This window comes from Erinaceus europaeus, chromosome 15 (assembly GCF_950295315.1).
Source record: "Erinaceus europaeus chromosome 15, mEriEur2.1, whole genome shotgun sequence".
NCBI lineage: Eukaryota > Metazoa > Chordata > Mammalia > Eulipotyphla > Erinaceidae > Erinaceus > Erinaceus europaeus.
In genome coordinates, this window is record NC_080176.1 from 25,289,335 (window position 1) to 25,306,864 (window position 17,530).

Genomic DNA, 17,530 nt, shown 5'->3' on the forward strand with positions numbered 1-17,530 from the left:
TCATTGAATAATAGCATCTCTCCCTAGCACTTTCCTCAGTGCCTTAGTTATATCCTTATTCCGGAGAGTATAGATCAGAGGATTCAGGGTGGGAGTAATGATGCTATAGAACACAGAACCAACTTTTTCTTGAAATGGAGTGCGCTGGGACTTGGGTCTCATATATGCGAAGATGCCAGTACCAAACCAGAGAGAAACCACAGTGAGGTGAGAGCTACAAGTGGCAAAGGCATTTTTTTTACTCCCAGCAGATCGCATCTGGATGACACTGCAGAGGATGAAGGCATAGGATGTAGAGACCAGGACTATAGGGAGAAGGATAAATAGGACACTGCTGATGTATACTGTGGTCTCATAAACAGTGATATCAGCACATACCAACTTCACAATTGCTGGAAACTCACAATAAAAGTGGTGGACTTTTCGAGACCCACAGAGAGGGAAGTTCATTAATATCACTGTGTGAATTAAGGAGTTTGTGGATGCCCCTAGCCATGATGTGGTCGCCATCATCAGTGTTACCCTTCTGTTCATGAGAACAGTATAACGGAGTGGGTTGCAGATGGCCACATAGCGGTCATAGGACATCAGAGTTAAAAGAAGACACTCAGCACCACCCACAGCCAAATAGAGGAAGTGCTGTGTAGCACAGCCCACAAAGGAGATGGACTTCCTGCCAGAGAGGTAGTTGGTGGCCATCTTGGGGATGGTGGTGTTAACATGCATCAGATCCATGAGGGAGAGCTGGCTGAGCAGGAAGTACATGGGGGTATGAAGCCTGAGGTCAGCACAGATGAGGAGAATGGTGAGGGTGTTGCTACTCACTGCCACGAGGAAAACCACCATGGTCAAGGAGAAGAGAAAGACATGGGTGAAGGAGTCATCAAAGAGCCCTTCAAGGATGAAATCAGCCAGAGAGGTCTCATTTCTTTGCCACATCTCCTCTCTTTCAGTCCCTATGGAAACAGGAAGTGAAGTTGAACTGATTCCATAAATAATATGTATCAGCCTGACAAAGAAGCATCTTTTTTTTAAGATTTTTTAATTTTTGGTACCAGGGCTTTATGCCTGTGGAATTCCAGTGAACCAGTGGTCTCTTTCCCCTCCCCCTTTATATTTCAAGTAGAAACAGAGAAGGAGGAAAGAGAAAGAGAGAAGGGAGATATCATAGCACTATCCACCATTAGTGAAATTTCCCCTAGTGCCATTTGTGCTGCTCCCATGTGGTTCTGGAGAATTATACCCAGGTCTTTGAGCATCATTAGCTGTCTCCCAGCCCCCATTTCTTTAAGAACTCTCAAGAAAAAAAGTTGTTATAAGTATTAAACCAGCCTAATTGTTATATAATTTTGTTAAAGACCTTACAGTCTCTTCACAAACATTATCATTTTGAAATTTTCACTATATCTGGACTCTACAGATTGCCAAAATTTTTTTTTTCCTCCTCCAAGGTTATTGCTGGGCTCGATGCTTGCACCATGAATCCACCGCTCCTGGAGGCCATTTTTCCCCCCTTTTGTTGCCCTTGTTGTAGCTTTGTTGTGGTTATTATTATTGCCCTTGTTGACGCAATTCGTTGTTGGATAGGACAGAGAGAAATGGAGAGAGGAGGGGAAGACAGAGAAGGGGAGAGAAAGATAGACACCTGCAGACCTGCTTCACTGCCTGTGAAGCGACTCCCCTGCAGATGGGGAGCCGGGGGCTCGAACCGGGATCCTTACGCCGGTCCCTGCGCTTTGCGCCACATGTGCTTAACCCACTGCGCCACTGCCCGACCCCCAGATTGCCAAAATTTAAAATAGGATTTTATCCCATTAAGGAAGAAATATACATGTACATTTATACATATATAGTAAGTAAACCTTACTAAGTATATACACATTATATACATTATATCTTATATATGCTCTGTACATATTCCTTCTATATTTAAAATAAATTTACATATTATATCAGTGTTTAAACAGAGAATCTGGAATGTAAAGAGATTATACATAATCATTGAATAAATTATACAAAAACTGGCCTCATGCAATTATGAAAGATGATTAAGCAGTCTATGTAAAGCTGTCACCTTTGTGTCTTTTGCTGTAACTAGAAGTCCTTGATACAGACAAGTAGGGAGGGATGTTGGATATAAAGTGCAATAGGGGAAAGATAGGCTACACATACAGGCATGAGAGGTAAGCACTGAAATAAATGTATTTTCTTTACTCTGGAAATGATGATATGGTGCTGGAACTCTTCTTTTGGAACACACACACACATCTTATAGTCAGAGAAGCAAAAGGATAGCTCAGGGGAGAGCTACAGAGAAAAAGTACAGAGCCATTTGATGCTTTATACCAATGAGATGAGTTTGTAGGTCAGCCACAAATTGTGTAGAAAGTCTAATGACTGCAGGATACTCATTGTGTACCAGGACCTGAGGGTGTTCTTTGTGGATACCTAACTTGGTGAAATGAGGAACTGTACTCATCTGCCAATGACTGTATTGCAAACTAGTAGTCTCCTAATAAGAAAATAAAAAGGAGAAGGAGAAGGAGAAGAATTGACAGAAAAAAAGAAGAATAGTAGAATGATTGCTTTCATCTGCCCTTTACATTTTGTGGGTTCACCTTAGTAGAAAGACTAGTAAGACTTTCTGGGAGAGACTGTTTATCTTAACCACCTTGACACATGACAAGGCACTCTTAAGTGCATCCTTCACTTATTAACACACACACACACACACACACACACACACACACACACACACACACACTTAATTAATCTAAAATAATTTCAAATAGCAACATCAAACATTACAAAGGCTTCTTCTACCTAATGTGATATACTACCCAGATACACCAAGACCATGTTAATTCTTTTGGCAAGTGAGAATATGAATTGCTTTTCTTGCCTGTGGGTGATGTTAGTTTCTCTCTTAACTGATTCGTATATGACTTTTATATTTTGTATAAGTACTTTGTGCTAACCCATTGCGCCACTGGAGCTCCAGCTTTTATATTTTGTAACTTAAAATATTTATCTACAGACACATGCAAAATATTTGAGTAAAGCAAAGAAGAAATACCTATTCCACTGTCTGCATCCCGAGTTACTCTTCATATTCTCACAAGCCCTTGCTATGGGATAAATACAATAAATTGATGGAAATCTAGGGCATTTACCACATCCCAGAGAACAGTCTCTGGATATGCAAGAATATGAAGAGTAGAAATAGGAGTGAATTCTCTCACTATAGCCTCTATACCTACTATCCACCTTCAAAACATTTGATCTGCCATTTTGAAGGATTTGGTTCCAAAGGAATTCTTCAACTACATGACAAACAATGATTACATATATTTTGAGTTAAGACTGACACCTTGCCTCTTTGTTGGCACTTCTTGTCAATGAATCAACAAATAAATTAGGCCATTGTATTGAATTGTGTGATTGATCCTGATTAGTGAGATAAATTGGGTTGCTACTACATCATGGGGATTAGTCAGAACATAATGAATACAAAAGGTTTTTCAGGATACCTTTCTCTACTCAAATGCCCTGGGACCAAAGCTGATGGAGAACTACAAAAGCCCAATTCAAATGGACTGTTATCAGGTCCTTAGGGACTGATGGTTTAGGTCAACACACCAGATGAGGAACCATGACCCACTGTGGAAAACAGGAATAGGAATGCAACAAAGGAATGTATTTATCAATACCACTGACAACTACATGAGCAACTATATAAACAAAACCTGCAAGGGTTACAGGCAGTTCGCCCTTATTTTGTTACTTTTTGGCGTGCATGTATTACCCAACTGTTGTTTTATTTCCCTTGATCACCTCTTCTAAAATAAGATATATTAATGATAGTTAATATCTCACCTTAGCATTTAAGTTACATTATATAGAAAGGAGGTTATGGAGTCAGATAGAATAGAAAGAATTTCACCCAACTTTAGAATTCTTTAGAATGGGGATTCTGTATCTTGTGAATACTGGTGTTTTATTTCCTCTTCTTGGAAAAGGTGAACATGATTTGGCTTATATGTGGGAGAGTTGTTCCATGTACGATGAAAGCTAAGCTGATATTCTACTTATTTGGAGATTAAGCCTAGTTTAAAAAAAAGTGCATAAGGGGTCAGGTGGTGGTGCACCTGGTAGAGCACACACATTACAGTGGGCAAGGATGGACCTGGGTTCAAGCCCCCAGCCCCCACCTGCATGGGGGAAACTTCCTAAGTGGTAAAAACAGTGCTGCAGGTGTCTCTCTGTCTCTCTCCCTCTTAAACTCCCTCTCCCTGCTCAATTTCTCTCTGTCTCTATCCAAAATAAATAAATAAATAGTTACCTTTTTTTTTTTGCCTCCAGGGTTCCTGCACTATGAATCCACTGCTCCTGGAGGCTATTTTTTCCCATTTTGTTGCCCTTGTTGCGCTTGTTGTAGTTTTTATTGTTGTCATAGCTATTGTTGTTGTTGGATAGGACAGAGAGAAATTGAGAGAGGAAGGGAAGACAGAGAGGAGGAGAGAAAGATAGACACCTGCAGACCTGCTTCACTGCTTGCGAAACGACCCCCTGCAGGTGGGGAACTGGGGCCTCGAACCAGGATCCTTAAGCCAGTCCTTGTACTTTGTGCCATATGTGCTTCACCCGCTGTGCTACTGCCCAGCCCCTTAAATATTTAAAAAGAGAAGTGCATGGGTACCAACTGGCACATAACAAAGCCTCTACTTTATATCTGAAAACCAATAGCCATATGTCCTGGGTAGACTAGAGATCAATTTTTAGACTAAGGTAATAAACCTGGGATTATGACAGTCAGAATTTCCCAGTTGCACTCTTATCCAATTCTCATGAATGATGATCAGAATGAGAACTTGATTTCTACTTGAAAAGTCTAAATTGAACCAAAATACTTACCCAATTTGAATTTTTTCCTCATAATAATCTCCCTAGAACTCTAGCTCGGTTGCTACAATTTGAAGCAAAGAACTCAAAACAGAATTTCTTCTTCACAGGAATTTGACCAGAAAGGAAGAAGTCAGTTATTTTTCTTCCTGTCAATGTACCTTACTGTGCCATTTTTTTATTACTTTCTCATATTTTCATAAAATCAGTTGCTGATGAACTAGAATTAACTTTCTCCCATGCTCCTGCTGCCCATGCAAACCCACTCAGATATCCACACATCTTCCTTTTACTCAAAGATCAGTGTATTTCCCTATCTTGCCCTCCATAATCCCCCCCCAGTAGTGCTCTGTAATGCTAGTCTTTCCATTATCTGATTCATATCTCTCTTCCTCCCAGGATAACTCCCCTAATAATTTGATGTTCTGATTCTATACTTAGATGACTTTATTCCTCTACTTTCTCAGGAAACATTACTACTGCAGTGACCAGATATCACACTAGTGGTTGGGAGATGACTCAGTAGGTAGAACACGGACTTTAAACCCTGAATTTAAAATCAGTACTGCATCAACATAAAAGATCCTCTTACTGGGGCCAGGAAGTGGCATACCTGGCTAAGCACACACAGTACTTTCTGCAAGGACCCAGGTTCAAGCTTCAGCTCCCCACCTATAGTGCAAACACTTCATAAGCAGTGAATCAGGAGGTCCGCAGGTGTCTATCTTTCTCTCTCCCTGTCTATCCCTCCCTTCTTAATTTCTTTCATTCATTCATTTATTTATTCCCTTTAGTTGCCCTTGTTTTATTGTTGTAGTTATTATTGTTGTTATTGATGTCGTTGTTGGATAGGACAGAGAGAAATGGAGAGAGGAGAGGAAGACAGAGAGGAGGAGAGAAAGATAGACACCTGCAGACTTGCTTCACCACTTGTGAACCGACTCCCCTGCAGGTGGGGAGCCGGGGGCTGGAACCTGGATCTTTAAGCCGGTCCTTGCGCTTGGCGCCACCTGCACTTAACCCGCTGCGCTACTGCCTGACTCCCTCGTTTTATTTCTTTTTTGCCTCCATGGTTATTTCTGGGGCTCAGTACCTGCACTACGAATCCACTACTCTGGGAAGCTATTTTTTCCCCTTTTGTTGCCCTGGTTGTTTTATCGTTGTTGTGGTTATTATTACTGTTTTTATTGATGTCACTGTTGTTGGATAGGAAAGAGAGAAATGGAGAGAGGAGGGGAAGACAGAGAGGGGAGAGAAAGATAGACACCAGCAGACATACTTCACCACTTGTGAAGTGAAACCCCTTCAGGTGGGAAGCCGGGGACTTGAACCAGGATCCTTAAGCTGGTCCTTGCACTTTGTGCTATGCGCGCTTAACCCACTGCACTACCACCCGACCCCTCCCCCTCAATTTCTGTCTGCCCTATCGAATAAAATTGAAAAAAAAAAAAAAAGAAAAAATGGCCCTTGGGTGCTGTGGATTAGTGGTGCCAGCACCAAGCCCCAGCAATAAGCAATAACTCTACAGGAAACAAACAAAGATAATCTTATCTCTTGCTTCTCACTCTTTGTTATTCTTTCCTACTATTTTCTAATAAAATTTTGGATAGCTCACACCCCAGCATTACCTTACCTGGAATCTCCTCTGCAGAGATGTATGGGCGGAACAAGTGGAGAAATTAAAAGGAGGGCAGAATGGGTCCACACTAACTTACACATTGAAACTTATGATCCAAAGAAGTTTTTCCCTAATCCTGAAATTGTCACTACCTGGTGGAAAGACAGAAGAGATTGGTCCATACAGTCGTTGCTTACACAAATTATCCAGAGACAGAGCAATACTAGGAGTCATGATATATGTGATTCTGCCATTTCTGGTTAGGATTTGAAACCCATCAGCTCATAGCAGGACAGATCATATAACTGAACTTCTTTAAGCAGTACTACTTTGGCGTTCATGAATATGATTCATCAACTTAAACATATATCCATCTGTACTGCCTCTGAATTCCAAAAGGACCATGCAAGCTTGGACAAAAAATAATTTTTATGTTATCCAATTAAGAGGCTTCATTTAATTCCAGCTTGACTATTAATGAATTTATCTTCAGTAGAAATTGTGACTGGATTTTTGGCTATTTGGATCACTCAGTGAACTCTGTTCTTCCTTCCTTCTTTCCCTACTTAATAGCACGTTGAATCTAGAACTGATGTTTTCAGAACCATTTCTTTCCTGATGGCATGGGTATTTCCTAGAAACATAGGGGTTAGAAGGAGGACATACTTGACTTAACTTAATCTGATCATGAAGGGAGAGGACTCTGAGATAAAACAGCCCTTACCAGAGCACCTATGGTATCACTGTGGAAAATTGTGGGCATTAAATATATGATGTCAGATATTCCAATCTAGAGGATACACTTATCTCTTCAGGAAACATGTCCTCAAGATGCCAATTAGACAACTTTGTACACTGAGATAAGCATTCCCTAAGGGCTTTGCATGGAGTTTGTCTACAGGGGTCAGGGGAATGGGATATTTGGATGAGAGTCATTCTGAAGGGAATATCTTCTCAAAGGATCAATTAGCCACAGTGAAAGACAATTCATAGAAGTCACAGATAGTTTTAATGTTGGAATCCAAACTTCTTTGTAATTTTTTTAATTTTTATTATTGGGTAGAGACAGAAATTGAGAGGGGAGGGGATGATAGAGACAGACAGAGAGAGACACCTGCAGCACTGCTTCACCACTCATGAAGCTTCCCCTGTTAGATGGGGACCAGGAGCTTGAACCTGCATCCTTGTGCACTGTAGTGTGCGTGCTTAACCAGATGCACCACCACCTGGCCATGGAACCCAAACTACTGCTCCTCCTCCTCCTCCTCCTCCTCCTTCTCCTCCTCCTCCTCCTCCTCCTTCTCCTCCTCCTCCTCCTCCTCCTCCTCCTTCTCCTCCTCCTCCTTCTCCTCCTCCTTCTCTTCTCTCTCCTTCTCCTTCTTCTTTTCTGACCAGAGCACTGCTTAGCTCTTGCTGATGGTGGTATGTGTAGTTGAACCTGGGACTTCGGAGCCTCAGGCATGAGAGTCTCTTTGCATAAACATTATGGTATCTACCCAGAACCCAAACTTCTTTATCCCACTTCCATTCAACCATTGGGGAAACGAATCTGAGAAAGACATTGCTCTCATGCCCATGGGATTCTTTTGAGAGTGTGTAATGTGCCCTAACAACAAAAGAAGTTAAGCAATGAAGACCGGTCATTAGCCCTGCTATCCTCTTCCTTCCTTCTTTCTTTCTTTCCCTTTTTCTTTTTCTTTCTCTTTTTCTGCCTCCAGGGTTATCTCTGGGGCTCAGTACCTGCACTGTGAATCCACTGCTCCTGTGACTTTTTTTTTAAAAATTTTTTTGGATAGGGCAGAGAGAAATTGAGATGGGAAGGGAAGATAGAGAAGAAGAGAGAAAGACACCTGCAGACCTGCTTCATCACTTGTGAGGCGACCTGCCCTGCAAGTGGGGAGCAGGAGGCTAGAACCAAGATCCTTGCCTGGGTTCTTGCACTTCATACTATATTCACTTAACCTGGTGTGCCACCAACTGGCTCCCAGCCCTGATATTTTCTCCTAGCTATTGATCATTTTATGATTCTACATACTATGCTAATTACATAGAAGGAGGGGAAGACAGAGGAAGGAGAGAAAGCGAGACACCTGCAGACCTGCTTCCCTGCTTGTGAAGTGACCCCTTGCAGGTGGGGAGCCCTGGACTTGAACCAGGATCCTTACGTAGGTCCATGCACTTCGCACCATGTGTGCTTAACTAGCTGTGTTACCACCCGTCCCCCCCCCCCCTTTTTAACAGACACCAGGGTTATCACTGGGGTTTGGTTCTGGCATTATGAATTCTAAAGTGCTCTCATTCTCCCACAGAGTGAGAAGATAACTATACCAGAAGGCATCTACCTAGCACACCTTGATCTTGAACCTTATACCTTCCAGAAATGTGAGACAAATAGATGTTCTCTTTAACCCCCTGGGTAGATAGGATGTGTCATAACTGCATTCTGGAATATTAATAGTCTATGGTGCTCTGATGCTTGACATCAAGTCACAAGAATCATGTGTTAATTTTATTACTAGTATAGAGCATCAGCAATCTGACTGCTTAAAAATATTAGAAATACATGCAGATCAACTTACGGAGTTTATCTCATTCAATGATTACCATCAGGGCAACTGATTACAGCCATTAGGTGATGGTATCTCTCCCTAAAACTTTTCTTAAAGCCTTGGCTACATCCTTATTTCTCAGAGTATAGATGAGAGGATTTATGGTGGGAGTGATGATGCTGTAGAACACAGCACCAACTTTGTCCTGCAGTGGGGTGTGCTGTGACTTGGGCCTCATATAGGAGAAGATGGAGGCACCAAAATAGAGAGAAACCACAGTGAGGTGAGAGCTGCACGTGGCAAAAGCATTTCTCTTACTCCCAGCAGATCGCATCTGAATGACACTGCAGAGGATAAAGGGATAAGATGCAGAGACCAGCAGGATGGGGATGAGGAGAAGCAGGACGCTGCAGATGTACACTGTGGTCTCATAGACAGTGATGTCTCCACACACCAACTTCACAACAGCTGGAAGCTCACAGTAGAAATGGTGAATCTTATGAGACCCACAGAAAGGGAACTGCATCAAGGTCACTGTGAGCGTCAGAGAGGTTGTGCATCCTCCTATCCATGATATCCCTGCCATCATCAGTGTCACCCTTCTGTTCAAGAGAACAGTATAACGCAGTGGGTGGCAAATGGCCACATAGCGGTCATAGGACATGAGAGCTAGGAGAAGACAGCACACCCCAGAAGCAAATAGAAGAAGTGCTGGATTGCGCAGCCTCTCTGCTGGAGACAGAGACAACCAGGAACTCGTGGCTGAGCTGAGAACGCAGTTTAATCTTTATTCACAAGTGGGCAAGCAGTCCAACAACCTAATCACCACACAATGGGCTCCTCCATCTCTCTCCCCAGCATCCGGAACCAAGGAAGTATGTTCCGCAGCATCCGCAAGGAAGTATGTTCCGCAGCATCCGGAACCAAGGAAGTATGTAGAATAGGGGGCGGGGAGAAGCAAGAAGCTAGAAAAGGCAAAGACTAAACCAGAATCTCCCAGAGGCAGGGGGAGTGAGACCAAACCAATGTAACAGAATGACCATGGACTTCCTGCCAGACAGATAGTTGACTGCCATCTTGGGGATGGTGGTGAAGACATACATTAGGTCCATGAGGGAGAGCTGGCTGAGCAGGAAGTACATGGGGGTGTGAAGTCTGGGGTCAGCACAGATGAGGAGAATGGTGAGGGAGTTGCCACTCACTGCCACCATGAAGACCACCATGGTCAAAGAAAAGAGAAAGACATGGGTGAGGGAGTCATCAAAGAGCCCTTCAAGGAGGAAGTCAGCCAGAGAGGTTGCATTCCTCTGCCACATCTCCTCTTTCTTAGTCCCTGGGAAATACAAAGCAGAAATGAGCTGATACAGAAACGTTGTAGTCCCCCACTTCTGACAGAAAACACCTTTAGTGTAGGACATTTTGAAGAATTCAACAGCACTAATTATGGTATAACCTTTTATACATTTTTTTTGTTCCAGAACACTGCTCAGTTTTGGTTTATGGTGATGTGAGGATTGAATTTGAGGTTATGGAGGCTCAGGCATAGGAGTCTCTTTTCATAACCATTATGCTAACTATCCCCATAGCAGCTATAGCTTTTTCTTAAATGAGAAAACCTAAAGTCATCACAATTCTAGTCACTTTGAAATTTTGGTCTATCTGGAGTCTACCAAGTTCTGTCAAATTTCAGAACTAGAGTTTATTCTCATCAAGGAAGAAATAAATACAATCAAGGGGGCTGGGTGGTGGCACAGTGGGTTAAGGACACATAGTACAAAGTGCAAGGACCCGTACAAAGATCCCAGTTCAAGCCCCTGGCTTCCCACCTGCAGGGAGTTACTCCACAAGTGGTGAAGCAGGTCTGCAAGTGTCTCTCTGTCTCTTCCCCTCTTCTCTCAATTTCTGTCTGTCCTATCCAAAAAAAAAAAGGAGTAAGGAAAAAATGGCCTCCAGGAGCAGTAGTGCAGGCACCAATCCCCATTGATAACCCTGTAAGTAAAAAGAAAGAGAGAAATAAAAAACAGCATGCACACATGTAATAAATATACTACACACACATACACATATATGTGTACACACACACACACATATATATATATATACTCTTTTATTATACAAGTCAGGACTTAACCAGAGAAGTTGGAATACAAATTCACACAGTCATTTAATATATTATCCAATAATTGGCCTCATGTAACTGAAAACTGGCTAAGGCTATCGCCTCTGTGTTTGATGCTGGTTCAGGAAGTCCATTGGGAGGCAGACAGGAGGAGGTGATGGATATAAAATGTTATAGAGCAAGGATGAATCACAACCTACTAGCATGAAACTGAAACAAGTCAGCTTTATTTATTCTGGAAGTGGTTGTATGACTATATGACAGATGCTGGGTTCCTTACTTTAAAACACACACACACACACACACACACACACACACACACACACACACACACACACACACACACACCTGCTCATGCTATCGGAGACACTTAACAGAGATCCTGAGGAGTAGTGCAGAGAGTAGTTAGAGTCTTTACACCTGTGAGAGGAATTAGTAGGTCAGTCACAAGTACAAGGTGACTGCTTCTATGTGTTCTCTAAATCAGCCCAAGAATCTTGTGGGCCCACCTCAAGATTATCACCAGAAATAGCAGTAAGGGCTAATTCTGTCTACTTTGACACATGACATAGCCATCAGAGTACATCCTCTATTTAGCACATATGCATATCTCATTAAGCCATTTTAATCTGAAAATAAATGTAACAAAGATGTCCTAGGTTTAACATGATTTAACTAAATTATACACACCTAAACCATGCTAACCCTCCCCAGATGAGAATATAAATTGCTTTTCTTTTCTTTTCTTTTCGTGATAATGTTTATTCTTTTAATTTTTTAATTTTTTTTAATTTATTTTTTATTTAAGAAAGGATAAATTAAAAAAACCATAGGGTAGAAAGGGTACATAATGTTTATTCTTAAATGATTCACTAGTACCTTTTATTTATTTACTTCTGTTGCTTATCACTGGGGCTCGGTGCCCGCACCAATAATCCACTGCTCCTGGAGGCTATTTTTTCCCTTTTGTTGCCCTTGTTGTTTTTTATCGTCATTGTGGTTATTATTATTATTATTGTTGTTGTTGTCATTGTTATTGATGTCACTGTTGTTGGATAGGACAGAGAGAAATGGAGAGAGGAGGGTATTGTTTTCTCCGGGCTGGCTTCACAGGCGGGAGACAGAGACAACCAGGAACTCGTGGCTGAGCTGAGAACGCAGTTTAATCTTTATTCACAAGCGGGCAAGCAGTCCAACAACCTAATCACCACACAATGGGCTCCTCCATCTCTCTCCCCGGCCGCAGCATCCGGAACCAAGGAAGTATGTAGGATAGGGGGCGGGGAGAAGCAAGAAGCTAGAAAAGGCAAAGACTAAACCAGAATCTCCCGGAGGCAGGGGGAGTGAGACCAAACCAATGTAACAGAATGACCATGTAAATAGACCACAATGTCAAGCAATGTAACAGAAGGATCCCAGAAGCAGAACTAGAAGCATACCAACAGGAGGGGAGACAGAGAAGGGGAGAGAAAGACAGACCTGCTTCATCACCTGTGAAGTGATCTCCTGCAGGTGGGGAGCTGAGGGCTCAAGCCAGGATGCTTATGCAGGTCCTTGCGCTTTGTGCCATGTGCTCTTAACCTGCTGTGCTACCACCGCCTGACCCCCCCACTAGTACCCTTTATATCCTGTAATTCAAAAGAAAATTGTCTAGAAATATATTCATGTAAAACAAAGGCAAAATATTTACTGACATTTCTGCATCTTGAGTCATCTATCTACTTGCTAGCCTGTTCCATGGATGAGAGTAGACACTCTTACTCATCCCCAATGGACTCCCAAGGATTGTGGATGTAAGTCATTCCCAGAGTCTGCAATATGGACTTCCACTTACCAAAGCCAACCTAATAGAGTCACTGTATATGCCAAGTCACTCAGTATGCCAAGAACTGATACCAGCACTCAATTGCCAACATGGCCTTATTACAGGAGAGTAAGCCAACTACCTGGTGGCAGAATGACTTCCTGGGACTACCTTCTATCATAGAAGTGAAGCACTATGTTCTACCCGTATGTGTTTGCTTTCTTCGTCTATAGTACCAGAGTCACCACAACTACCACCTGGGACTTGTGGAATGTTTATTTCACCATACTTATATTCCTTCAAGCCTTGCTTCTAAGAACTCAACTCCTAGCACATGAAATATGGGAGTGCACATACACTCCAGAGTCTTTGTTCTTGCCATGTTATCTAGCATCCTTCTATAACTGCCTTGAGAGCACAAACAAATGACAGTTTGAAAAGTAGTTTGCAGACCTTGAATTTTCTTTCCATCATCTTCAGGATGTGACATGTACTCTAAATCTCTATCCATTTAGCGTGTTGTTTACAACATAGTAAGGGCTTAGGAAAAAGGAATAAACACCCTTATTATTATGCCCCAGAAAAACATTTATTTCTTAATCTTGGACAGTCTTTCTCTGCTGTTTTAAAGGTATTTGTTCCAAAGGTAGAAATTCTTCATTCATGTGACATGATTCTCCTATTTAGTCGAATTTGAGACTGACAACCTAACTCTTTGGGCTCCTCCTGTCAATGAATCAACGAGTAAAGCAGGTTACCATATTGGATAGTATAACTGATCCTGAGTAGCAAAGGGACCCTGAGGGGCCTGGGTGGTGGCTCACCATGTTAAGCACACATGTTAGGCGCATGTCCAGAATATGAGAGGTTTTTCAGGTGCATCACTGCACTAAAAATCTACTCTGTACCATTTGAGCTGATGTAGAATACTGCAATAACCCAATTCTAACGGACTTCTAATGGCCCAAATCTATTAAAAATGAATGGTTGGGTTACCCTACCCAATAAAAAATTGCTCCCAACTTTGGACAAAGGCATTAATGGATGACTAGCAGGGGAATTTAGTTATAAGCACCACCAGTGACCACTGGGAGATAGTACAGTTGGTAGAGTACAGAACTTGAATGGTTGAGGGTCTGTTTTTGATTCTCAGTGCTACATCCATGTACCAGTATGGTCCTCTGTTCGTGTTCTCTCTCTCTCTCTGTCTCTGTCTCTCTCTCTGTCTCTCTCATATGAAATTCACTCTGTCATGGAAAATAAATTAGAAAAACCAATGACTATGAGCAGTCATAATGAGAAAAAAAAACCTTGCAAGTCAAACATTTATTCCTTATTTTGCTGCTTTCTGGAATATATATATTAACGTATTAACCAGTTATTAGGTTTTTTCCCTTTCCTATTGTCATATGCTTTTTGAAAACAAGATTTAAAATAGATAACCTCCTATCTTGGTATTTAAATTACGTAATATAGAAAGAGGGTAGGAATCAGATAGGATTAGAGGAAATTTCACCCAAGCTTCAAAAAGAGAATTTTATACCCTCCTGTTAGAAAATATTGATGTGTTTTGGATCCCTTTCTTGGGAAAGGATAAAGTGGTTTGGGTTGTATTGTTATTACAAGCATTATATTATGTTAAGTTGGAGATAAATTGGTATTGCCTTTACATGGAGATTACATAACAGAGCCTTTATAATTCATACCTGGCAACAAACATGATGTTATCTCCTGGATAGACCTGAGATTTATGGGTCAGGGTGATAAAGCTGGGATTATGACATCTAATAGTTCAAATTTCTCAACTGTACCATTATCTAATTCTCATATTTTCATATACATATTATCAGACTGAGTGCTTGATATCTGTGATGAATCCCAACTTAAAAAAAAATATAAATGAGGAGCTGAGTGGTAGCACAGCAGGTTAAGCACACATGGTGCAAAGCGAAAGGACTGGTGCAAGGATCCCGGTTCGATCCCCCGGCTTCCCACCTGCAGGTGATCACTTTGCAGTGAAGCAGATCTACAGGTATCTATTTTTCTCTCCTCCTCTCTGTCTTCCCATGCTCTCTCGATCTCTCTCTGTCCTATCCAACATCTATGACAATAACAACTAAAACAAGCGCAACAACAAGGGCAACAAAATGGGAAAAATGGCCTCCAGGAGCAGTGGATTTGTAGTGCAGGGACCGAGTGCTAGTGATAACCCTGGAGGCAAAAAAAAAAAACAAAACAACTAAATGATGAGCCACCTCCAAAAAATCTAAATGATGACCTGCCCTATCTTAATTCATGCTTCCTCCCATAAATATCTTTCTAGGTCTCCCATTCCAGATTACAGTAATTTTGAAGCAAAGACTGAATGCATCCTTCAAAGTTTAATTTGAACATTAAGCAAAGGTTCTATTTTTTTAAACTTGTCTTTATCAGGGGCTGGGTGGTGGCACACCTGGTTGAGTGCACATGTTACAGTGCTCAGGGACCTAGGTTCAGGTCCCTGGTCCCCACCTGCAGAGGGAAATCTTTGTGAGTCATGAAGCAGTGCTGCAGGTTTCCCTTGGTCTCTCTCCCTATCTCCTCCTTTCCTCTCAATTTCTGTCTGTCTCTATCAAATAAATAAACATAATAAAAACTAGTTAAAATTATCTCTATCTATAATTAAACCTAGGACTTCATTTTACTTTAACTTCACAGTGTTTCCAAAAACTCATCCCTTGCTACTGCATTACTTCAACCTGGTTGAGTTACTTACTTACTTACTCCTCTTTTTTTCAAGTTTCTATGTACTCCTCTATCTCTTTTTCGTCCTTCTCTCATCTTTCTCTGTAGACCTGTATGGCATAAATATTTCCATGACCTGGCTCATGTCTTGCATCCTCTCTGGACAGATTTTCTAATAATTTTGTAATCTGATTTGACAATCAGGTGTCTGTATTCCTCTGCCTTTTCAAGAAACTTTCCTTCTACCATAATCAAATATCTCCCTAGCAGTCAGGGTGTGGCTGAACAGAACACATAGCTTGTATGGGTGGGGTCTTTGGTTTAGTCCCTGGCTCTTCAAAAATATGGTCAGTGCTCTAGTCTCTCACTTTCTCTCTCTCTCTCTCTCTCTCATAAGATACAAATTAAATCTTTGACAGTATATCATTTCGTACTTAAGAAATGGGAAAATAAACTGATAATACCAAAACAATGCCCTAGTTTCTAATAAATTTTTTGAGTAATTCACACCTGACTGTTACTTAGCTGGTATCTTCTCTGCAGAGATGTGTGGAAAGAACAAACATAAAGTTAAAAGTAAGGCAGGATGGAGCCACACTGACTCACACACTGAAAGTCATCATCCAAAAAGCCCTTCTTGAGGTACTCATCAGATTTCCTGTTCTGACGCCAATCTTTAATTACCAGAGGGTTGGTAGTGAAAGTATTGTCCCACAGAGTCACTGTTTGCACTAATTATCCTGTGACAGAGCACCATCAGGACACTCAGTATCTGACATATGATCCTGAAATATACTTGTGATCTGTGCTCAGTTTGAACTACATCAACATGCAACAGGACGGATTAAAAACTTGAACTTCTGGGAGTCAGGTGGTAGCGCAGTGGGTTAAATGCACATGGCGCAAAGCACATGGCGCAAAGCTTACAAGGACAGGCGTAAGGATCCCAGTTTGAGCCTCTGGCTCCCCACCTGCAGGGGAGTTGCTTCACAGGTGGTGAAGCAGGTGTGCAGGTGTCTGTCTTTCTCTCCCCCCTTCTGTCTTCCCCATCTCTCTCCATTTCTCTCTCTCCTATCCAACAACAACATCAATATTAACTACAACAATAAAACAACAAGGGCAACAAAAGAGAATAAATAAATAAATATTAAAAAAAACTTGAACTTCTTTTTTCCTTTACAAGACACCTCTGCAAAACTTGAACTTCTTTAAGCTCTACTAATTGAAGCTTTGAATCATGCATATTAGACAGACCTGACTTCACCTCTTCATTTCCATCTGGGATTGAGAGTTTGGGCAAGAATTTCCAGTAATGTTACCTGATTAAGAAATTATATTTGAACCAAGGAGATAACACAGCAGTTTAGGCAACAGACCATCATACCTGAGACTCAGAGGCCCTAGATTCAATCCCTGGGGCCACCATAAAGCTTATTCGTGTTCTAGTTAAAATAAACCCCACATTTAACACCAGCTTATTGTCTATTAGGCTGGAGTCACTTGAAGGTCTGTTTCAGACATTTGCTGTATGGATCATTGAGACACTCTCTTCTCAGCTTTACCCATAATAAAATAAGAAATTACTTCTAGCACTTTTTTTTTTTTAGGATTTTCCCTTCATGACTATGAATACTTCCTCAGCAGGAAAAACAGGGCTTAGAATGAGGCCAGACTTGCCCTGATGTAAGCCATCATGAGGGGAGAGGAGCTTCATCTGTGAGAAATCAAACAGTTCCTACTCCAGAGGACCCTTGGTGTCAGATGTAGCACATTGAGGACACACAATGTATGTCATCAGGGATTTCAACCTCAAG

General features: G+C 41.6%; 1 protein-coding gene and 1 pseudogene across 1 annotated transcript; both read right to left on the reverse strand.

Moving 5' to 3' along the window:
* Window positions 1–939, reverse strand: LOC103127373 (olfactory receptor 2AE1-like). The gene has a single exon (XM_007538272.1). The coding sequence runs from the start codon at window positions 937–939 to the stop codon at window positions 1–3; it is 939 nt and encodes a 312-aa protein (XP_007538334.1).
* Window positions 940–9,148: 8,209 nt separating this feature from the next.
* LOC103127363 (olfactory receptor 2AE1-like) lies at window positions 9,149–10,385 on the reverse strand (annotated as a pseudogene).
* Window positions 10,386–17,530: the final 7,145 nt, after the last annotated feature.